Below are 24,145 nucleotides of genomic sequence, written 5' to 3'. Positions count from 1 at the left end.
GTCCAGTAGAACTTGTTGTGCGGAATCTTTTAAACACCCATTTACCCACCAAACCCCTCGCCTCTGCCTGGGCTCAAGTGAACTACCAGTCTCTAAGATCTGTTTGCACCTCTGGAGCCCTCCCAGTTTGTCCCAATAGCAAAGCTCCAGGGACTGTCCAGCCCTCTCTGACTGTTGTGGCTGCGTTTAAAAATATCAGCCAGGAGTTGTCCCTGACCAAGTATATGAACACCAGCTGGCGCTCCAAAACCCTGTACACCTGCAGGCAGTGTGGGGCGGTCTCGCGGCAGCCCTCCCTCATCATCAGCCACCGCTACCTCCACCGGGGCCGCCGTGCGCAGCGCTGCCACTGTGGACGAACCTTCCTCCGCAGGTTGCACCTCCTGCGTCACTGCGTGCGACACGCCGAGGCCACCAGTTACATCTGCGTGGGCTGTGGGAAGACCTTCACCGGAGCCAAACTCTTGGTGGAGCACATGCACGATAAGTCAAAACAGAGACAAAGGGAAAAATGCAGAGTTCCCCTTTCTTGTGTCTGTGGGTACGTCTTTGTTCGGCCTTCTGCGTATATATGGCACCAAGTTAAAAACATGGCGAGAGCTAAAGATCATAAGAAGCGTTTAAGATAAAGTATTAACAGAATTTTAAATATATTTCTCACTCAAATGTGTTTGGTGCATTTTTGTCCTAAAACGTCCAAAATATGTGTAGAATAGTTTGTTTTTAGCTACTGCTGCTTTATACAATGAATAAAATATTTACTGGGTCATAACTTTCTAAGCCATCATTGTGACAATTTTTTTTTCCGTGAGTGTATGAAAGCAAAATAAACAACACATGTCATCATTCCTTATAAATGTTTTTTATTATAATCTGCTCCTCGCCACTTGTTTCCAAAATGTTTTTACATATGCAAATGACAAAGTAAACTTGTTTGGAATTGTTCTGCATACGTTACATTTTACAAGGTACAAGAATAGAAATCGACACAATCGGAATTCTCTCGTTGCATCAGTTGTGAAAATCTTTAACAGTCCAGTTTAACCTGCATGGTAAATGTTTGTCCAGTTCTCACCAACATTTCTCATTCGAGTGCATGTTTTGTCATTTGGGTGGGTGGACATCTTTAGGAAACCAGTCACGTCATTTAAAGAGTTGTTAAAAGTTTCTCTTAATTCTGGGTCATTACAGTTATTGAGTGACCTTGCTAATAATTTTTCAAAAACAACCATTTCAAAGGCAATGTCTAGTTTTGTGTTTTCTACATAGTTCCCACTATGTTCTCTCTGTGTTGGCACCTTGTAACATTTTGTTTCTTGCGATTCAATTATCCTCTGCTTTATGAATTACCACTAGATGGGACTGTTTGGTTGCAAAAAGATTTGCATTTTAGGCAACATATTCCACAACCTAATTGGGGAAGATTAATCTACTTAAGTCTGAAGCATTTACATGATAAACAAACCACCCCCCCGCCCATTTTTTTTTTAACTTAAATTTAGTTTTATGTCCCTTCCCTCCTTTGATAAAATCAAGGACTTGACTTAGCCAAGAGATAGTCTCCTATGCGTCTATGGGTTAAAAGACAGATGAAGAGAAAATACTGTATCGAAATGTTTGATGCATTAATTCAATAAATACAAAAGTGATATGTAGCAATCAAAACAGCAATGTTTTATGCTGATTAAATGTCATTTGACAAAGGAAAAAAAAAAACAACCTGTCAGGCTTAATGCAAGTGGAAAAAAGTCAGACCAAGAGTCATTGATTGTTGAATTGACCAGAAACACTGTAAGGCATCTCAATACATAATATTTCTTTACAGAAGTTATTTCTTATTCCCCAGGAATAAAGCAATGTCGGGGTCCCTTAATGAAACCTAGCAAAATCCAAGAATGAAGATATAAAAGTGTCAATTACCTATTACAGGGCACACAGTGGCCACAGCCCTCAACAGTTTCTGTGATTGTTAAAGCAGTGCTCATTGCATAGTCATGAATACACCTGTTAAACAATACACTGTACAATTAAAACATGTAGAATGTAGGACTTATTTTGTTTGTTTTGTTTCTTACAAATACACACTCTGCTGTCAGCTTGGAAGAAGAACATTGCAGTCTCATTTTACTAGATATTGGAGCGACACTCGGGGCTTTCATCCATCCAGTCTTTTGTAAATGTATGGCCACATGTTACCTGTGAAAGAAAGTAGTTTGTTAATGTTGTTACAGCTTAAAGTGAATTTAAAGAATTTGTGCGCTGCTCTCAGTTTTATAACCACAGCGGAGGTCAGTACAGGTGGAGGTTTATTTTTGCTGTCTGCTTAAAGGAGCACGGTGTAAGATTCTCTGGATGTTTACACAGTCAGTAAATAACTTTACATTGCAACTAATGTCACAATTGATCTTCCCTTTTTACGAAACACCAAGATGCAAGTTGAAAATATGCCGATGTAAAATAATGAAAAATCTATTATAATTGATGGTTCTTTACTCGCTGTGTGAAGAGCTTGAGGCGCAACACAGGAGGGTCTCACACAGTGCTCCTTGCGAGCGTCATTAGTTGCAAGTTACCAACCTGTTCTCTGCGTTTCGGTGACAAAGCGCCTGGGAGAGCAGCTCGGAGGTTTGTTGAAAGCAGCGATTCAGATTGTCTAACTTCTGCTCCATGGACAGGATGCGCTGCTCCAGCTCCCGGTAGGAGTTGTTCCAGTTGGCGCTCAGGTCACACATGATCATCTGCATCTTTTAGATCAATCACACCATATGCACAATATATGTTCGCTTCAGCACAAACACGAAATGTCACAGTTATTTGAGTTGCACACACATTTTAGAGCAGTGTTAGCGTGGCCCCCATCCTGGGTCCTGTTCTAATTTCATGAGGACAACGTTTATGGTGCTATGAGTCATCTATACAACTATATTTGAAACAAAGAGGTTTCAGAAAGTTTTTTTTTGATGTGGAAATATACTGGATATTAAGCTCTGTGATAGTGATACTGTGATAGTCACAGCAGAAGTACGCCTGGTTATGGATATGGACTTCGCCACTCCACTGGAACACTTCATACATTTTGAAGTCATAGGTGTAATCTACCTTGGGGAGGTCTACCATCTCACTGGCGTAGTCCTTCAATTTTCTTTGTTTGAGTCGCAAGTGCCTGAATCTGTCCAAAGAACGACAAAAAACACCTTTTAGAAATAGTGTTATTGTAATAATGTTATTGTGTTTATTTTACAGAATCACAAAAATACTCATGGGGCCACATCTTTGGCTAAATACTATATTTATTATTTGTACTCATAGATTTATTTGAGTTGTGTAGTTAGGGTTAGGGTTAGATTACATTTTGAATGGGTATGCACTAGTAGACCAAATATTTAATGGAAAAACTTCAGCTGCACTTTGATGCACATGATGACACTTTTATACATTTATTAGATGTGAATAAAACTAATAATAAAAAAGTTCTTCCAAAAAGGAAATTAGAGACAATATTGCTGCAAGTTATATGTTAAATTCCATTAGATGCTAAATTTGTTGAAAATTTTATCACATTGAGGTTACAAATATCCTCCTAACTAGTCTCCTGTTTGGTGTCAAACAGGGAGGTGCAAATAAAGTTCCAAACACGTTTTTTTTCCAGCTATTCATTATTTATCTATGAAGATCAACACTACTTGCATACACTTGGTAATGAAGCGTAAAATCACCTTTCTAGGCTTCCTGTCTTATGTAATCCACTTGTTCTGAGACCCAGAAGGAGGCCTGGTTGAAAACCAGGCTAATAAATAACCAAGCCGAGAAACAACGGAAAATAAAAATAAGAGACGGGCAGGGCAGGTAGCATGTTCTAGTCGCTGCGATTCATTTGTACTGTACTCCAGGTTGTTTCACTGAAAGAATACAGTGAAGTGCCTTTTTGCACAGATTGTGACATTAATAGACATTAGGTTTAGGGTTAGAGGCTTGGGTCTGACCTCAGGTTAGGGTTATAAACTACGTGGAAAAACAATGGAAAATTGGTAATTTCATTGAACTTTTAAGTCAATGGGTGAGTGAACCCAACACATTAAAAAAAAAAAACTTTGTAGCACAACCCATCAGAAGCCTCAGCTAAACCAGCCACTTGCTCTCATGCTGTATTTCAGCATGTTGAAAGTATGTTAATGACCCATAAAATACCCAGTGAACACAAGCATGCGCCCATCTACCTCCCGACACACACACACACACACACACACAACACAGGCACACACAGACACACACACACACACACACATCCTGTCTGTAGGTGAAGTTTGTGATGACTCACGCTCTGATCGCCTCCAGGAGGCATCTCTGGTGTCTCCGGTGCTCTCCGCGGTTTCCCTTCGTCAGGTTTGTGCGATGCAGGAGCCAGCACTCCCTGAGTACGTTGGCGGCGGCGTGGCGGATCTAGTCACCGTGGCACAAATCAAGACTCGGATCAATTTGAACCCCGCGCTCGAGTCTTAAAAAAAAAAAATACAACTTGGTTTATGACTATAAAACAGAACTAGCTCACGTCTGGACCGACAAGTTCATTTCCAAATGCGCTATAGTCACCTGTGTGCAACATAATTATACCACAAATAACATGTGGGATGACACAAAATCTTCGTGGAAAATACTGTGTTATTGAGCCATCCCAGGGTCAGTTTCTGTGTCACTCGTTGGACTGTTCCCTTTGATTCTATTACTGTCTCATGTAGGTCTTCCTGCCCAGGACGCTGTTACTGCCCTGTGATGATGTCACTTCGGCCCTGTTGTGAGGGTTATTATTAGCGGCTGTCAGTGTCTGCATCCAGATGTCTTCCCGCTTTCCCATCAGCTTAAATCTGGATCACACAAAATAGCTCCGAAGGATGCACGTCCATGCCGGCGCGTGCGCTCACAAGGGCACACTCGCGCACACACACACACATACACACACGCACACGCACACGCACACGCACCCCTCAACCAGGAGGTGAGGATGCACCGAGTGGCAGGATGCAGCCGCTGGAGACAGGAAGGGCCTGTATCCTCCGTAGAGGGACACCTAACTCCATCAATGTGTGGCCAGCGAGAAACACAAATACGACAATACAAAGTCAATATCGGGCTTTTAATCATCTGTCTCTTCTAATGCCTTTTCTCCACGTTTAATATGTTGTCGTAGAGTGTAGTTCCCGGTAAGGTCTTACGAGAGATCAGCACACAAATGAATCCTGTTGAGAACAGGCTACAAGGCGCACACACACACACACACACACACACACACACACAGTTTCCTCCGCATCTCTGCCTCGTCCTGAGCTGACACAAGTGCCTTTTCCTGACAAGGACGTGATTATTTCCTCAGTTTGACGCCTTGCAGCGGCTATAAAGAGATTTTAAGCAGATTTTATCTCCCTGCCCCCCTCCCTGCCCTCCACCCCACACCACCCAGACCCTTTCCCACACTCTCCTGTCCTCTCCTCTGGCCTATTTGAGGGGGAAACAAAACAAAACGTAGTATGCATGCAACACAAAGTCTCAGCACACCCAGATTAAAAGCTCATTGTCGTTATTTTTTGTCATACAGACGGAACCTCTAACGGAAAAATAATTGGTTTTATTATCAGATGATTCCGCTTATAAAAACACACGTCTATAGCTCCTACAGCTCTGGTAAAAAAAACAATAGAATGAGATATCTGTGCATGTTGACACGCACTCCCTTAAACTAGAGCCACAGCTCTGTGATGTCATCATCCCAGACTTTCCGCAGCTGTTCTTTTGGATGTTAATAAGGGAGCAGGTCTGTGGACGGTACCCTAGGTGATTTTCCAAGAACAGGGGTCCATTCCCAGACTAGTATGGAATGGTTGGAACTAGTAAAATAACGCTCATTATGGTTCATAGATTAAGATATCCACAGTTCACGATGTATCCCACTTAGAACAGGCCAACAATCGCAGTTCTTATGAGTTTCTCTGTCATAAGTAAATGTGGTTTTTTTTTAATCAGTACCCTTTTAAAGTGGTAATCCGTAAGATTATTTTGTTTGTCTTTCCCACATTGGTCCCATATTTTACAGTTTAATTAGTTGAAACTTTATAAGAAACAGGCGTTCATGTATTTGCTTTGTGTGTCCTGTGCTTCGCTATAGGCCGTTTCCATTGTTGGTGGCGGGGTCCTGCAAAAATGGGGCACATGCCAAGAATGGGAAGCAGTTGTTAATTTGAAAGAAGCAGCGTAGCTCGTTAGGGTTAGGGTTATGTTAATGTTATGGATCTCCACTTTAACTTAGAAGCGTCTTCTGTATGTTAATAAGGGACCTAGAGAGTCCCATGAGTCGACTGGAGAATCTCAATTCCATTCCAAACATTATCAGGGAAGGTGGAAGTCCAAATAAGGGCATATACGTCACAGTCAGGGAAGGTGGAAGTCCAAGTAAGGGCATATACGTTTTTTGGCCATTTTAACGCTGAAAATGTGTGGTATTCCTTTCACGCTTGCCCTCACCCTCTTGGAGATCTGGATGTCCAGCATGAAGAAGTGTACATGTTTCTCTCCTTTGTTCAGGGCCAGCTTCCTGGTCACGACTGCCACCAGCATGGAGGTGCACACGACGCCCTGAAACCAGACACACGGAGCCGTCAGTTGTTACCAAGACAGGAACGGACAAAAACTCAAACTCTGGGGGAGTTCAAATTTCATAGTGCAGTTGGCAATTTCTCGATCGAACAAGGGCGTCACCGCTTCAAAACAAAAATAATTATCGTACGTTTTGAAGCTCGATTGTCGTGCTTTCCTTTATGTCCACCCTGCCCCTGTCTTTTTTGCAGGGACTTGTTGCTGCGTCACTTTCCCCAAGGCATAGGGCTTTCTGGATTTGAAAGCTGAATGTTGGTCTTAATACCCCATATGGTTTCTTCCAAAATATTACAGTTATGTTTAGAGAGCTTAATAGGCAAACATAGGTCTCCTTTGGCATTGCTATAAAAGTGTGGGTCTCCTCTGAGAATAGGCCCGTGCCTATTCTCAGACAGGGAACTACAGAATGATGACGAACGTCCAGATATCCAGAGTTCATCACACGGCCGAGGTCGCGAAACGCTGCGCTCCGTGTTCGATAGGAAGTGTACGATTTGTTGGAGATCTTTCTCACCCACAGCCCGTCGCCGAGGCTCGCGCAAAGTTAATGTTTCGTCGAAAATTGGGTGTAATGTTTCAAGGTAAATGTCACATCATGTTCCCGTGCAACCCATCCTAGTTACCATGACTCCAGTAAACAAACACACTGCTTTGCCACAGCCGGTGTTGGGCGACACGTCACCGTAGCCGACCGTGAGGAAGGTGATGGCTATCAGCCACAAGGCCGTGTCCATGTGGCCCGTCACCTCCTGCTTCTGCCTGCAGGGGGCGAGAGAGACCAGGGCTGAGCCAAACCAAATCCTGATGAAACACACAGCAATGCAAATACAGTATAGTCTATGGACGCAAGAGGATCTTCTTCTGGGGGAAGTTTGATCTGGATTGACTGAAATTGCCTTTCTCAGTCATGGTTTTAAAAAAACAACAACACAAAAAGGAGGATGAGAGCTAATCCAGTGAACTAATTGATGTCTTGAATTAAACCCCGGCCAGAGGCAGGTTTATCTTGGTTTAATGGATGTGGGCTGCCAGGTCGACCTTGATAATAGAAAATTGATTATCTGGACTAACACCAGACAGAAGGAGCTGAGAAGTCCTTATTTACCTTAGTCTTCGACTTCCTAGTCTAGAGCTAATTCATCTTAAAATAAGCAAAGTCTAAGTAAGGCATTTTTAAATTCTGGATTAATTTAAGTAGGATTATCTTGATGTCTTGATTTAGATTAAACCCCCATTTGCAAAAACCACCACATAGCGTTGGAAATTTTAATCCGACAATATATACGATGTTCATAGAAAACAAAATGTGCGGGAATTCCAAAATTGAATCCAAAGGCGCGAACCCTCTCCCCCTTTTGACAAATGAAAACATACCAGACGAATGAGAACGAAACTGACGGAAAAACCTCCCATTAAGCATCAAATGAACAGTGACCCAGCGCCGCCGGGTCATGATTTCTGCTGAGTTGGCTCGCAACGGAGGCAAATTCGTGCATTGAACTAATTAAAGATGATTTCGGGCGTCCATTCAAAAAAAAAAAAAAAAAAAAAAAAAGTTCATGTTAAATTGACCATCAACGTGAAAGAAAGGTACACACACTCCTTTGGTCTGTGTGTGTGTGTGTGTGTGTGTGCGTGTGCGTGCGTGCGTGTGCGTGCGTGCGTGTGTGCGTGCGTGTGAGTGTTTGAGAAAGAAGACTAAAGGTCACACTTGGGTAAAAGTGGCATAGTCATAGTATTATTGTTATATAAGATTGTAAAAACGCCTACTAATTAACTTGGTATATTGATTTTGTTTCAAATGGATCATGCACACGTACGCTCCAGCTTGGCGATCCCATGTCTGGTTAATCGCTGGGAAAGGGAGGTGTTGGCACAAAGTTTGCCTAAGGTTGGTGTACATGGCGGCATATTCTTATCAAAGCATCCCTCCTTAAACAATGACTCAAAATTCACATTTGGTGAAGGTGAACGCTTTCCAAAAAACAGAAATTTCAACTGAAATCCCCGTTTGATTCCGTGGAAGGCTTTTGATTTCCCGACCAGAAATGTGTTTCCACTAAAGAAAGGTTTTACTGTTTATATCAAAAAAAAGTTTTATATGTTTGATTTGGAAAATACACATAGTTACCTCTTATTGTATTTTCCACATTGTTTGTAAAATATATTATTTGGTTTGAATGAATATACTGTATAAATACTGAATATACTGAATATAGGGTATTCTCTGTAGTATAGAGTTCTCTTTAAAATAACATATTTTATATCATTTCAGTTCCAATAGGGACGGGCCAGCACCAACCATGCTTTTCCTTTATCAGTATTCAACTGTTTTCTGAATCATTTCCCCTCAAAAGGATCAAAATGAACACGGATAAAAGTGAGTGCATGAACAAACAAACAAACAAACAAACAACCTAATTAATGAACTTCTAGTCAAATAAATAAATATCACTGTACATTACATAACGTCATTTAGCAGACGCTTTTGTCCAAAGTGACTTACAATAAGTACATTTGTCACGGTATCAAACCAGCTGTACATCCCAGTCACAGCTGAACACCGTCTAGAAACGAGCAGGTCTAGTAGAGTAAGAGAGCTGTTTTTCATTTTTATTTTTTCTAAGTAAGACCGTAAAAGGGAAGGAGATGTCCATGGGGGAGACAGGTCCGTGCAAGTAGGGTCCAGCTGGTGTGTGAAGAGATGTTACAGACACATTATATCTATAGCTGTATACCTATCATATACACTGCATACTGTATATATTAGGGGTGTCACGATTCCGATTCGAAAATCCATTGAAATGAGCGTTCAATTTCGAACCTCGCAATCACAGGCAGGTCCGCAATTCCCCCGGTATTTTTTTGGGTAATATCGTCGGACATGGCCGCCACGGGGGGGGGGGGGGGCGGCCAAGATCCGCCGGTAAACAGATGCGGTGTGCGCTGGCGGGGGGGGTCTTCCGCAGCTCCAAACCGACTTGGAGTTGAAAGAGCCGCAGAGGTCGTGGAGGGATCCGCTCGGCCACATCCCTCAAGGCACACTGCGCCCGCCCGCCTGGCACGAGGGCTGCATCAACAAGGTTTGGATAGAATTCAAATCAGCTTGCCGAGCGCTTCCCCCTGCTCCGATGTTTCACTGTGTGTACGAGGCAGAGTGACCTTTGACCAGAATGTCCAGTAATTCCACAGATGTGGCGATGAAAGTGGAAAATAAACCCCGACCATCACCGACGGAATGTCCTCTGGCGCAGAGGTTCCCAACCACCGGCTCACGCCCCGTGCCGGGCCGGGGGTATTTGCCACCGGGCCATGAGAACACGGGCGGGATTTTTTTTTTTCCCGGAGCCGTCTGCGATCTGCTCTGCATCAGAGCTGCAGCAGGAACAAGGAGTCAAGTTAATACATCTAGAGTTTTTATTTGCTTTGTTTGGAGAAAAGATCGCTCTGATTGAAGCTGCAGGTAGTAATTTGCCTTTTACTACCAGCGTTCCCCTCTGGCAAAAATAGCATCCATATTTCTGCACTTATTTTGGTGAGTAACTTATTGTTTATTATTCGAAAGTCTGTTTTTTTGTGAAAGCTCTGAACTGTTTAGGTTTGTTTTTAAAGTATTAGTATTTTTGTTATTTATCATTTTTAATATTCAAATAAAAGTAACTTATTGAGAAACAAGTATTTTTTCTTTACAAATCAAGACCCGATAGTCTAACAACGGCAGAGCTGTCAGCGCTGAAAAATATATATGTTTAAATCGAAAATCAAATCGTGGATTTGGAAAATCATGACACCCCTAATATTTATACCTCATATCCTGTATATCTACACCTGTATACCCATCACACCTTTTCAGTACCAGTAGTAGAATTTGGGGGGTTTAGGGTTTGACCGTTGGCAGTGGCGTCGTTAATGCCACCTCTAACGAAATGGCCACCAATGTTTTATGAATAGCCCCCAATCTAAAATAGTACCGCAGAGCGGGCTCTGCGCCCCGATCGCTCCCTCTCTGACGGTACCAACTGTGCCCACGGTGCACCCACAAAACAGTGTGTTTTTATTTTAAATGTATTTTATTTGACTTTATTCTTTTTCCCTTTTGAACAAAACACTGTGTGTAATAGGGACACCTTCTCTGTCATAATAATAATAATAATAATAATAATAATAATAATAATCATTATATTTTTATCTATTCATCTAATTATTTATTTATTTATTTTATTATTATTTTTTTTTTAATTATTATTATTATTATTATTATTATTATTATTATTATTATTATTATAACACTCTTTTAGTAGTGGGTCCTTGACTTGGTGAGTGAGCTATAAAGAGGTGTAAATTCAAACCAGGGTCAGTGCATGGCAGCTGGCAACTGGTTGGTCCATTAAGGTGGTAGCACAGCAACAGCTCCACTCTTCCCTACCTCTCGCACAAGGTGAGCATCCAGGATGCCGTGAGCCAGAAAGAGAGGATGAACACCAGCAGCGTGCGCGTGGGGTAGTCGTTCATCAGCACCTTGAGCACGAAGCGGAAGGTGAAGTTGACGTTGTTGAGCGAGCCGATGCAGCGGTAGCAGGCGCTCAGCAGCACCTTGCTGTGCAGCAGGATGGCCCGGTGCACCAGGTAGAGGCGGAGGAACATCAGCATGGACAGCAGCAGCTCCATGTCCACCAGGGCTCCGCCGTGCTGGTGGGACAGGCAGAGACGTGTGGCGGACGTCGACCAGTTCGCTCTGAGGGACTCGGCCCGGGACGCGGGGACGGAGCGGTCCATCTCCCAGTACGTGCCCACTGGGTGGATGGCACAGACAAACAGCTCCAGGCTGATCACCAGCAGCTTGTGGCTGGTGACCTGGTCGTGGTCGATAATTAAGAGCTGAAAGAACGGAAACAACAAAAACAATGAGAAGGTTGCATCAAAAATATCAAAAAACAAAAACATTTCTTGTTGAAGCAATCGCACACCTGTCTGAGAAAATCAATGAATATTGAGATTTTAGACTCATTTCAGATGGCAAATATGAGACTTTTGAAAATATAGAAACCCATGTCATGCGGTGCCTTGAAAGTTCTTTCATTTCAATACTGATACCTGCACCTGAACAAACTGTTCTGTGATATCCAATGAACTGAAAAGTGTGCCTTTTAGATATTGTCAAAATGGGGGCCTGTTGGGGCCGACATGAGAAAAATGGTTCGAAAATCTCCAAAAAACATATTTCACGAAGAATGGAAAGGCTATAACTGAAATACATATTCATACATATGTATAGATTTTATTGTGAATGAAAAGAGAACAAAAAGGATTAGTCGATTTCTAAATTCACTACTGTTGTACAGTCATTAGAAACAAGTCTCCTCAAATTAAACCCTGTCCTAGAGAAAAGTGACATTATTTGCAGAGTCTGTTACAGTCCGTCATGTACAGAGATCAGCCACAACATTAAAACTACCTGCCTAATATTGTGTAGCTCCCCCCCGTTCCGCCAAAACAGCTATGACCCATCGGCGTGGACTCCACAAGACCTAGTACCTAGACCTAGACCTGGTACCAAGACGTTCGCAGCAGATCCTTTAAGTCCTTGAAGTTGTGAGGTCGGGACCCCATGGATCAGGCTTGTTGTCCCAGCACATCCCACAGATGCTCCATCGGATTCAGATCTGGGGAATTTGGAGGCCAAGTCAACACCTTGAACTCTTCGTCATGTTCCTCAAACCATTGCTGAACAATGGTTGCAGTGTGGCAGGAAGCATTATCCTGCTGAAAGAGGCCACTGCCATCAGGGAATACCGTTGCCGTGAAGGGGCGTATTTGGTCTGCAACAATGTTTAGGTAGGTGGTACGTGTCAAAGTAACATCCACATGAATGTCAGGACCCAACGGTTCCCAGCAGAACATTTCCAAGTGTCACACTGCCTCCGCCTGCTTGTCTTCTTCCCATAGTGCATCCTGGTGCCATCTCTTCCCCTGGTTAGCAACGCACATGCACCCGACCATCTACATGATGTATAAGAAAACGTGATTCATCAGACCAGGCCACCTTCTTCCATTGCTCCATGGTCCAGTTCTGATGCTCACATGCCCATTGTAGGTGCTTCTGGTGGTGGACAGGGGTCGGCATGGACACTCTGCCCGGCCTGTGGCTACACAGCTCCATACACATCAAGCTGTGATGCACTGTGTGTTCTGACACCTTTCTATCATAGCAGCATTAACCTTTTCACCAATTTCTTCTACAGTAGCTCCTCTGTGGGATCGAACCAGACGGGCTAGACCTCACTCCCCGCAAGCATCTTGGGCGCCCATGACCCTGTCGTCGGTTCACCGGTTGTCCTTCCTTGGACATCTTTTGGTAGGTACTAACCACTGCATACTAGGAACAGCCCACAAGACCTGTGGTTTTGGAGATGCTCTGACCCAGTCTTCTAGCAACACAATGTGCTCCTCGTCAAAGTGGCTCAGATCCTTACGCTTGACCATTTTTTCTGCTTCCAACACATCAACTTCAAGAACTGACTGTTCCCTTGCTGCCTCATATATCCCACCCCTTGACAGATACCATTGGAACCTGTCAGTGGTTTTAATGCTGTGGCTATTCGGTGTATGTGCTTTGTTAGAAAGAATCCTCTAGTCTGTAGGTTGTATAAAGTTTCCAGACGTGCATTACACTCTCAATCCATCATTCGGTTCCTTCTCTAAAAGCCAGTTACTGATTCTGACTCGTTACTGTAACAATATATCCAAATCTTTGTAATCACATAAACATATATGCACACACATAATGAAGTACACAACCTCATATGTCCTCCGTCACATATTTCTTATTTTCCCATGTTTTTTTTGCCAAACCGTGTAAGTGGGAGTATGGTCTTTACGGCCTCCTCCCGCCGATGCAGCTGCAAGAGTAAGAACAGAATCTCATTGACCTTAGTGTGTCGAGAATACCTTATCTGGAATATGTATAAATCTGTGACGTCAAACTGACCATATATTCTCTGACTCCCTGAAAATAAACTGTTTTGACTCAGAGAGCTGCTCCTTAGCACATCTCTGACCCGACCCTTGTACATGTAAAAACCAACGTTTGGCCGCCTCTTTATTTAAAACCATCGACTGAAAAACTGCAGATTAAAGCGACCCTTTAATTTCTGCAACAGTTACCTTGTCTGTTTAAGCCATGGAACAACGGATAGGATTTTTTTTTTCTTTCCTGGTAAATGCTGCAATAAAGTGCAGCGCGAATTGGCACCAACATCGTTGAGCACCCTTAACCTCCCCTCTCTTATCTTATTTCTCAGTGCATAACTTTGAACAGATCGGGCATGCATGAAATATGATTGATCAAACCAGTAAAGGCACATAATCACAAACAGATGCACATAAACAGTGTTTTTGGAAAGAAAGGCGGTAGGCGCACTCACCCTGATGTCTTTATAATGGAAAGCTATGATCAGGATCAGGAGACACCCAGTCGAGAGGCTGATGGAACAGTTGATGATAAAGGCGTAGCTCGAACCCTGGAAATGGGGAAGAACGAGAGCAGATTTTTTTTGTTGTTAATGAGCTGTTTTCCAGCGGTCGGCGTTCAGCGGAATCGGCTGACCCCTGGGGGTCACCTGTGCCCGATGAGGTGATGACATTTGAATAATGACGTGCTTGGAACGCCACACCCCGGTGCCAGCGCGAGGAAAATCTAAGCACGTGATTCTCATTACAATACTGTTCCTCTTTTGCAGTGGAAGTGACTAATTATACAAAACTCACAACACGTCTCTCTGTCGCTGGTGTTTCTAAAGTGTCAAGTCACATCGAGTACAGAGACTTGGGCATTTGGAGATTGAGTTGTTTTTCTGCCAATTCACATTTTATATTTTGATAGATAGACATACAAGCAGATATATAGACAGACAGAAAGGAAGACAGACAGACAGGCAGATATATAGACAGACAGACAGACAGACAGACAGATAGATAGATAGATAGATAGGCAGACTGACAGACAGACAGACAGACAGACAGACAGACAGACAGACAGACAGATAGATAGATAGATAGATAGATAGATAGATAGATAGATAGATAGATAGGCAGAAAGACAGACAGACAGACATACAGACAGACAGACAGGCAGGCAGATATATAGATAAAAGGACAGATAGATAGATAGGCAGATATACAGACAGACAGACAGACAGATAGATGGATGGACGGATGGATGGATGGATAGATAGATAGACAGACAGACAGACAGACGGACAGACAGACAGACAGGCAGGCAGGCAGACAGACAGACAGACAGACAGACCGACCGACCCATATTCTAAATAAACAATGAAGTTGCCACTAGTTTTTTTCATTTACAGAAGCGACATTTATTTCAACAATAGCTTTATTTGAAATCATCCACAATAAATTTGCAAGAAATGTATCTTACACTTGAGAAACTGTTAGTCGTTACACCTCCGTCCCTCTTTCAAATCAACAGTGGAAGTAATTATTGCCATAAGGTTCACTTTTCTAGAACTGGGAGAGTTATGTCACTTAACCTTGAAGATGTGGAGTGGTGTTACGTTCTCAATGTCCTATCATTATTAATCTTTTTTTTTGCAGCAGCAGCAGCAGCAGCAGCAGGGTTCAACAGATGAGGACCACCCCCCTTCAGTTCACAGCATCTTGCAGTGCGTGCGCTCGTCAGCCTTTTCTTTTTGGGAACGGCTATTTCAAACTCTGCAAACAACGTTTGCATACAGTGTCGCCATAATCAATTCATACCTCGAAGTAAACAGTGGGAAAAGATGTGATTTCACGGATCCAGGGCGGCGTTCACTGTCCTCTACGCTCCGCCTGACCCGAGCGTAGACAACAATGTTGTTTCCCCCAACACCGACACAGAGGCTCTTTCGGGGCCCTAATTTGTGGATGTTGGATCGGCGATGAGATGACCGGATTATTTTTCGGAGGCTAGTTGACGCGCGGGGTTTTCTACAGCAGCAGCAGCAGTAGCAGCAGCAGCAGCAGCAGCAGCAGCAGCAGCAGCTCGGCGCAGGCCGGAGGAGCCGGAGTTCTCCTTCTTCTGGGAGGTGCGCCCCTGGTTATTCAAGCACTGTAATTACACACTAAATGATGTGGAAAGATAGGCCAAATTACTGCGAGCAATCTATGTGCGGGGGAAGAAGTGAAATGTGGAAAACCCTTGCCATTAAAAACTTGCCTGAAATAGCAGTTTTCCGTGCATAACCTGGAAAAGGTATGTTAAAAATAGAATTTGTCGTCACACTGTTGTGTTGCAGTTTAATTCATGCTATATGCAAGAATCCGGTGCTTGAAGTGAAAATAAGTACGGTATGTGCCGGTGCTCCCCTTTCTCACAGCGCTCAAATTCATAAAAAGCGGCTCTGTCAATTAGAAAGCTAAATGCGCTCTGACTCAATTAAAATATGATATATTTTACATTATGTCCACTTAATTTGTCCACTTGAGAGGGCAGAACAGACACCAGCAGCTTGTGAGAAGCGCCGGCAAGTAAGAAAAGGTCACAGTATACCAAAGAGAAAAAGGTAGAGGTGACGGTACCGTGTACTGGTGGGTAGAGGCCCATTCCAGCACTGCAAGAATCTCCAAAATGCAATGAATATTTAGTAGATTGACTATAAAGTCTAATCTTTTTCATTCTCCAAAATAATATTAATTAGGAACTAGCGCTTTCCAGGACAGGTTTCCTTTGTGCCCACATGTCCGTGGTACATAACATTGTCTGATGTTCTTATGAAGGAGGCGATAAGAAAACAACTGTTGCTTGTTTAGTATTTTTGAAGTGGAATAGCTCTAAGCCAGCGATTATATACTTCAACTTAAGCAGAAATGTCAATATACTTTGACGGGCAGAGTGGTCTGCTGGGGCTAGACCACTGACAGGTATGGATTCTGTTTTTATTAAATCCTATCTTACAGTAAAAACCTCCCCACCTCGGGGTCCCAGAGACTCGACCTTATCAAACGCGGCCCGTGGCCTAATGCACCGCGTACGGAATGCGACACCTGGATGCAGTTCATCCGACGGCCGCTAGTGGGGGGGGGGGGGGGGGGGGGGGCTCCGACGGTGCGTTCCGATAACGGTGCGCGCGTTCGGTGAGACGGAGGCGAGGGGCTACAGTCGGTGCGACGAGCCACCGTGTTCCCCGACAGCTACAGAGCTGTACCTGATTTTCTAAGACTGTAAAGGAGCGAATTCCATCACACCGTGCAGAGACCTGCGTGTGTGTGTGTGTGTGTGTGTGTGTGTGTGTGTGTGTGTGTGTGTGTGTGTGTGTGGATTCTAAACAGGGACAAGCTCTGACTGCATTAATCCTTCCCTCCCACTCCACTTTTATTTCTCGGCAAAACAAAAAGTTTCACAAGTGAAAAATAACGTATATCCTTCCGCACTGGAGGTATATATATATATATATATATATATATATATATTTTTTTTTTACTATATTTAGCCTCTATGTTGGTATTTCTTCTTTTCTTTTATGTACTAATTTACAGCTTTGGTATACTGTGTGTTGTGAAAGTACACTTATTAAAGTTATATTGAACTATATTTTACATTAACCTAACTTAAGCTATACTTTAGAATATTTGTTAAAAGTGTGTTACGTTGGTCGTCAGAAGTAACGAAAGTAAGTAAAATATAGGAAAATTATATTTGTCATATATTTAAGCACATGTCTTAGGTACAACTATTAACACATTAAGTCGCCACAACTTAAGCTGTTTCACACACCTTTTATAAATGAATTGTGAAGACAAACAGCATAGTGGTATAGTAGTATTATAGTAATGTAAGTAAAGTATACTTTTAGATAACGTATTCTTTCCCTTGGGTGTACGCCAAGTGGAAACACTATAGTATCAAGTTGTTTTTTGGGAATAACTGAAGTTATTTCACTCAGTTTGATGTCACTGGAGTTTCGGTACAACGACTATAATAATAATAATAATAATAATAATAATAATAATAATAATAATAATAACAACAACATAGGTGCGTGTTTTATTTAGTTGCGAACACCTACCGGTTGGTAGACGAACGGGCACATCTCGGCCTGGAGCACCATGAGCATGATTCCCAGCAGCGCGCTCCCCAGGGCCCAGGCGCACAGCCGCCGCTTGTCCTCCAGCAGGACGCGCCTCAGCCGCAGCCTGGACAGAGCGGCTCCCTCCATGGGGGCGATCCGCTTCCCCGGCTGCCGCTTCAAGCTCTCATCCAAACCAAAAGTCCCGGCCTGCGCTGCTCTCCGTTTTAACGCCACCCCCCGCCCCACCCCCACACGGAGCAGGGGCGTAACTTATTTTACCGGTGAGAGGTGAAAAAAAGAAAATGTGGCCCCGGCCAAACCTCCACCATTTGAGTGTCATCCTCAGCATCCCGAAATCCAGATGGAGCGCTTCTTTGTCTCATATAGAAACTTTTAAAGTCACACATGACAAAGGGCTTGGTCTGCCCCAACTGGACAAAAAACAATATCCCAGCAGTCATTTCTTACAAATAATAAAATAATGGTATCATATCATAATAATACTAAATACTATATAGAAGTATAGTAATATAGTGTGTGTGTGTGTGTGTGTGTGTGTGTGTGTGTGTGTGTGTGTGTGTGTGTGTGTGTGTGTGTGTGTGTGTGTGTGTGTGTATATATGTGTATATATATATATATATATATATATATATATATATCAGAGATGTAAAACTCTTAATCAAATTGTTGCTTTTCTTCCATATTCTAGGAATTATTTTGAATGTGGATCTAAATGTCTATATTTGATTGAAGTGAGTGGGGGAACATGTGTCAGAATAGCTCATACTTACAGATGTACTTCCATGTTCTACACTACAGTACTTACGATATGTTTTTAGACGTTGTCGTCTGAGCACCGCCTGTACCACCCTGGAGTACCCCTAGGGGGGGGCAAACACTCCCGGTGCAGTGCACTAAAGCGAGCACGGAAACTGTTTAGTGCTCTACTATAGAGGCCGTAGGGCAGTGTTATTAATTGGAGTCGAGTACAACATGTTTCTATGGGCCAGACAGAACCCTACAAACACTGGACTGTTCCAACATCGAAATATCTTATTTTCACAGCATGACTACAATCTAAGTCTGACCACTACCACGCGATCATATTAGTTTTAGTTTATATTAGTTCGTACAATAGATCAACGTACCCTACCACTGACCTTAGACCATATCAGCACCGCTTACCCTGTGCATACCACACACGCAGTACTTTTTAAAAAATGTATATTTATCTATCTATATTTACACATTGTGCATTTGACATTACCAGGATTAACACACTGAACATTTCAACATAGAGACGTTGAAAACACTTCACATTTCGACTGTATGTACGTATATATAGGCCGCGATGACTAACTGAACAATATGTATGGGCCATATGTTTGAGGCTGAGGGGCCTGGGTTGAATGGCCGTGTTCCGAATGTCACTCCTCCCCCAATCCCAGAAGGAACCTGGCGTTGGAAACAAGTTGCTCCCAATCAAAGCAACCGTTGCATGATCTGTATCTGTATTGTATTGTGTATGAAAAATATACTGGCAGTGATGCATCCGTTTTCTCTCTTACGCACACACCCACGCACGCACACCCACGCACGCACGCACACACACACACACACACACACACACACACACAGACACACACGCACGCACACCCACGCACACACACACACACGCACACACACACACACACACACACACACACACACACACACACACACACAGAAATCGAACTGAGGACCAACCTCAAAATGATCCATTCTGCGAAGAGTGTGAGTATGTCCCACTGAAAAGTACAATTTGACATATTGATTTAGTCATTCATTTCCGACTGTTTTTCTCGGAAATGAGTAACGCTTTTTTTTTTTCGGGGAATATTAACACCCCTGCGGAAAAAGAAAAAAAAAAAGTTAGAGTGGCCCCTGTGCGCCGTTCCTGTAAAACATGCAAATGAAGGCTTTGTTACTGCGACAAACCTTTACTTGCACAACGGTCGTGAGTTGAGTGAGGACACCCGCTGCTGCACCAGGGAGAGGGCGCCCTCTAGTGGTCAAAGTACGCATTGAGGGACAAACAAAAAAGAAAAAGAAAAGAAACAATCGCCTATCGATTATAAAAATAAACTTAAACTATCCATAATAAACTGTTGTGTCGACTGTCTGCACTGCAGAATTAGGTTACACAGATAAAAACGTTTACCTTGCTGGCAAAGTTTACAAAAAATGTTAAAATTCACCTTTTTGGAGAGAGTGAATTTATACAGTATGTATTGTGATAAAAATGAAAAAAAGATAAAAATAATAATAATAATAATAACAACAATATTATTATTATTATTATTATTATTATTATTATTATTATTATTATTATTATTATTAATAATAATAATAATAATAATAATAATAATAATAACAATATTATTATTATTATTATTATTATTATTATTAATAATAATAATAATAATAATAATAACAATAATAACACTACTACTAGTAAGAGTACTACTACTACTAATAATAATAATATAAGAAATGATCATATAAGTTTTAATAAATTTGCTGCGGACCCCGTGCAATTTTTTCAAAGAGGCCGCAGACCCCGGTTTGGGAACCCCTGGTCTAAAACACACCTAACCCCGACTCAGGGCTCCGCTGACATCATCCGACAGCATCAGCAGAGCCCTGAGTCAGGGCCAAATCAGAGCACTGACATTTGGGGGTGGCCAACAATGAATCCCTAGTCGATTAATTTGCTTTAACAAATTGTTCCATTAGGTACATCCTCCGAGGCGACCTTATTTCTGAGATTGTAAGCAGGCGGCGTGAGTTCAAATTGAACTCCCCCCTTTCAAGCGGCCTTTGGTTTCCCCGTGTGCCGCAGCAGTACCATTTTCGTTTCAATTTCACAGTCAATGAGGTAACAAGGTAAACATGTTATTTCGCTGTCAAGGACCCGTCTGGCTGAAGCCACCTCGACACGCCAGAGGGTAAACACAGCCCGAGCTGGAGAAGCAACGCCTGCCGTCGGTCTGCGTGGTTTAGGTGTTAAGACTGAAGGTAAATTGTACAGGAGTCGGCCATGCCGGAAACAAATGACAGCTCGGTGAAACACACCCGCAATTGATGTCGACTCTGCACACGTCAAACGTCTCTGCCGCCTAAAGGCCCTGAAACCCTCCTCCGCGTTGAGGAATGAAGCGGCGTTTTCCGTCAGTCGTGTAGATTTCCGCCTCCGATCGTTGGCTGAGGTTGTCAGGTGATCGAGAAAGTGTCTGGAAAATGAGATGTAACATTCAAATCATCATTCCAGACACCCCTGTTGTCACCAGCCTGAAAGGCCACAGGGGAGCTTCTTCCCTTTTTATAATATTCAGTGGGTAACAACATGACTTCTCCCATATCAGTGTGTTATCCCCAACAAATTGAAAGAAGTACATTACCAAATTGTGGATAATATTTATCCCACCAATGCATCTCAAGATTTGTGGATATCGATATCAAGCGTGAATTTTGGCAAAATGAAGGGGAGACAGCTAAACATTTATTTTATGAACTTCAGCACACATTAGGATTCTGGGGGGAAATTGAGGACTATTTTGACGGCCAAACCATCACCCAATTAAGCTGGAAGCCAAGGATGTTATGCTATATTGTGAAAACAAAAAAACAGAAAGTTCTGCCAACTGTCAATTTATTCATAATGCTGGAGAAATTCCACATCCATAAAAAGCAGAGTTTTGAAGGTCTCGCCCATGGTTTGAACCTCTCAAGATTGAATTTAGGAAGTATTCTGAGTTTATACAAGTTTAAAAAATAAGAAATCTGTGCATACAATTAGTACGCTACAAGAATTGTTTAAAGAAATTAGATTTTATTGCCTACATTTTCTGTTAATTATTAATTTGTATTGCATTATGTCGCATATTTTTACATATATTTATTTTGTATTATTGTAGTTACCAGATGTCATGTTGAGTCAGTCTTATTGAGTGTGGAGTCATGTCTGTGATGTTAAAATAATTTCACTATGATGCCTTAATGTTTATTTTTTTTGTCTTAATGTCACATGACTGATCCAATAAAGAGTTAAATAAAGAAAAACAAAGGCTCCATGGAGGTTTTGAGCACAGGCGCAATTTGCGGTGAAGCCCCTCCCTAGCAGCTGAAATACGTCACTACATTGAGTCTAACTTACTTAGACTTAGCTCCTCCCGTTCCTTCTGGAACAGTGGGCGACGAGTCCCGTCCATTTGCTCCGGTCCCTGGCGACCCTTCTTGCTCCATGCCAGCTGACACCCATTTCATTTAGGTCTTCCTTGGCTGTCTGTCTCCATGTCTTCTTTGGCCCCCTTCTTTCCTCTTTCCACCCTATGGCATCCAGTCCATTGCCACACTTGCCGGTCTCTCTCTTGGCAATCGGAGTACGTGCCCAGCCATTCTCTTTCTCCTGGCAGAGACAATATCGGACAGAGCTGCCACCCCTGCCCTTTTTATCACCTCCTCGTTGGTGAGGTGGTCTCTCCATGAGACCCTCAAGATGGATCTGAGGCATCGTCGATGGAAGACATCCAACTTGTTGGTGATGCTGACTGTCTTCATCCACGTCTCACAGGCGTAGGTCGCTGTTGGGATGACCACTGACATGTAGAGGCGTAGCTTGGTGTCCGTATTGATGACTTTGGAAGACCAGATGCTGCGGAGCCGTTGGAATACTCCTACAGCTTTGCCGATTCTGGTTCGTACATCTTTCTCCACGTCTCCTGTATTTGAGATGTTACTTCCAAGGGATGTGAAGTTCTCAGCGTACTCTACGTCATGTTCGCCTACAGTGAGAGGTGGAGGGTGTTGGTCCTGTCCGACGGTCATGGCCTTGGTCTTTTCTCGGCTTATCCGTAGGCCGACCTTTTCCCTGTGCTTATGGAGGTTGTTGGTCATCTCTTGGAGTGCAAGGCGGGTATGACTGAACAGAGCCCAATCGTCCGCAAAGTCCAGGTCGGCCAGTCTGTCCCCTCCCCACTTGATGCCAAAGATTTCACCAGTGACGGTCTTCCTCATCACAAAGTCGAGGACAATAATGAAAAGCAAGGGTGACAGGATACAACCCTGTCTTACTCCAGTGACGATGTCAAAGTCTTCGGTTGAGCCGTTGTTGGTTTTGACTCTGCAAGTGGAGTTGTGGTACAGGGCCCTGAAGATGTTGACCTATTTTGGTGGTACACCATACAGCTGGACAATCTGCCACAGTGATTCCCGGTGGATGCTGTCGAAAGCGTTCTTAAAATCGATGTAGTTGACCATGAGGGGTGTCTGGAATTCTTGGCACTGTTCAATGATGTTGCGAAGAGAGAAGATCTGTTCGGAGCAGGACCTTCCCTTCCGGAAGCCAGCTTGTTCTTCCCTCAAGAAATTATCCACCTCTTCTTTTAGGCGTTGGAGCAGTACACTGCAGAATACCTTGCCAGGGATAGACAGCAGTGTGATGCCCCGCCAGTTGTTGCAGTCCGCGAGGTTTCCTTTCTTAGGCAGCTTCACAATGACCCCACGTCTCCAATCGGCAGGAACTTCTGCCAATAAAATCCAATAAAAATATTTGTACTGTGTGTGTGTGTGTATATATATATATATATATATATATATATATACACAAGTCATGCAATAAAATTAAATGATCGTAAAAAATAAATCATATTACGTTTGGTTTTGGAATCAGTTTTGGTTGGTCTGGTTTCATGTCACGTGACGCATTTGCGAGATTTGAGTTTTGCAGGCGATTACTTCTGCACCAAGTAAGGACACTTGTTATTTAAAAAACTATATATATATATATTTTTTTTTACATATATGTCAGTTAGAGGAGGAAGCGCGTCATGACCTCGGTCTTCGTGACGCAGACACTGCTGACTCTCAAGGCTCTGGTCGACTGGGGGCGGTGAGTGTGGAGATCCAGGGTGAGCAGCACCTCCACCCGAGGTTAGGGTTAGGGGAAAGCTATGCAACGTGTAATCCGGGTCCTGGTACTATATAGACCTAGTGTGGGTGTTCTAAGTCACACGACAGAGAAGTTATTAAACTTTGAACCCTGAAAAACAAATACATAAAAACACTCTTATTTTGAAATTGAAGGGCTGTGCAACATGCAGTCTAGGTCCTAGTGCTATATAAACCTAGTTTGGGTGTCCTAAGTCACCTTACAATTTTAAACTTGGGTCGTGTAATTTGCAGACTGTCCCTAATATTTTGTCTGTTAATTATGTGAATATCGAACCAACTTTACCACCTGAGCAGGACATCTTGATCGGTGTAACGACTTAAAGAGCAGCAAAACAAAGGCCAAGTCAATTTAAAATCTGCACATATCTACCGTCAGGCAACATGTTTTCCATTCGGATAACGGCACAAACAAGGACAACATTAGAGTTCATTTGATTTAATTA

At 42.9% G+C, this 24,145-nt stretch overlaps 1 protein-coding gene across 1 annotated transcript; it reads right to left on the bottom strand.

The window, feature by feature from the left end:
• Positions 1-823: 823 nt before the first annotated feature.
• kcnn4 (potassium intermediate/small conductance calcium-activated channel, subfamily N, member 4) lies at positions 824-23,009 on the bottom strand (the record flags this gene model as incomplete). The annotated part of the gene is made up of 11 exons (XM_080004690.1): positions 824-2,196; positions 2,578-2,744; positions 3,100-3,169; positions 4,319-4,440; positions 6,514-6,624; positions 7,269-7,404; positions 11,072-11,523; positions 14,070-14,165; positions 17,709-17,980; positions 22,322-22,872; positions 22,936-23,009. 11 exons carry the CDS (start codon positions 23,007-23,009, stop codon positions 2,193-2,195), a joined length of 2,055 nt encoding a protein of 684 aa, XP_079860816.1. The 3' UTR covers positions 824-2,192.
• Positions 23,010-24,145: the final 1,136 nt, after the last annotated feature.

This window comes from Zeus faber (genome assembly GCF_960531495.2).
Source record: "Zeus faber genome assembly, chromosome: 8".
Lineage (NCBI taxonomy): Eukaryota > Metazoa > Chordata > Actinopteri > Zeiformes > Zeidae > Zeus > Zeus faber.
Note: the sequence above shows the minus strand (reverse complement) of the source record. Positions and strands in the feature narration are given on the sequence as shown.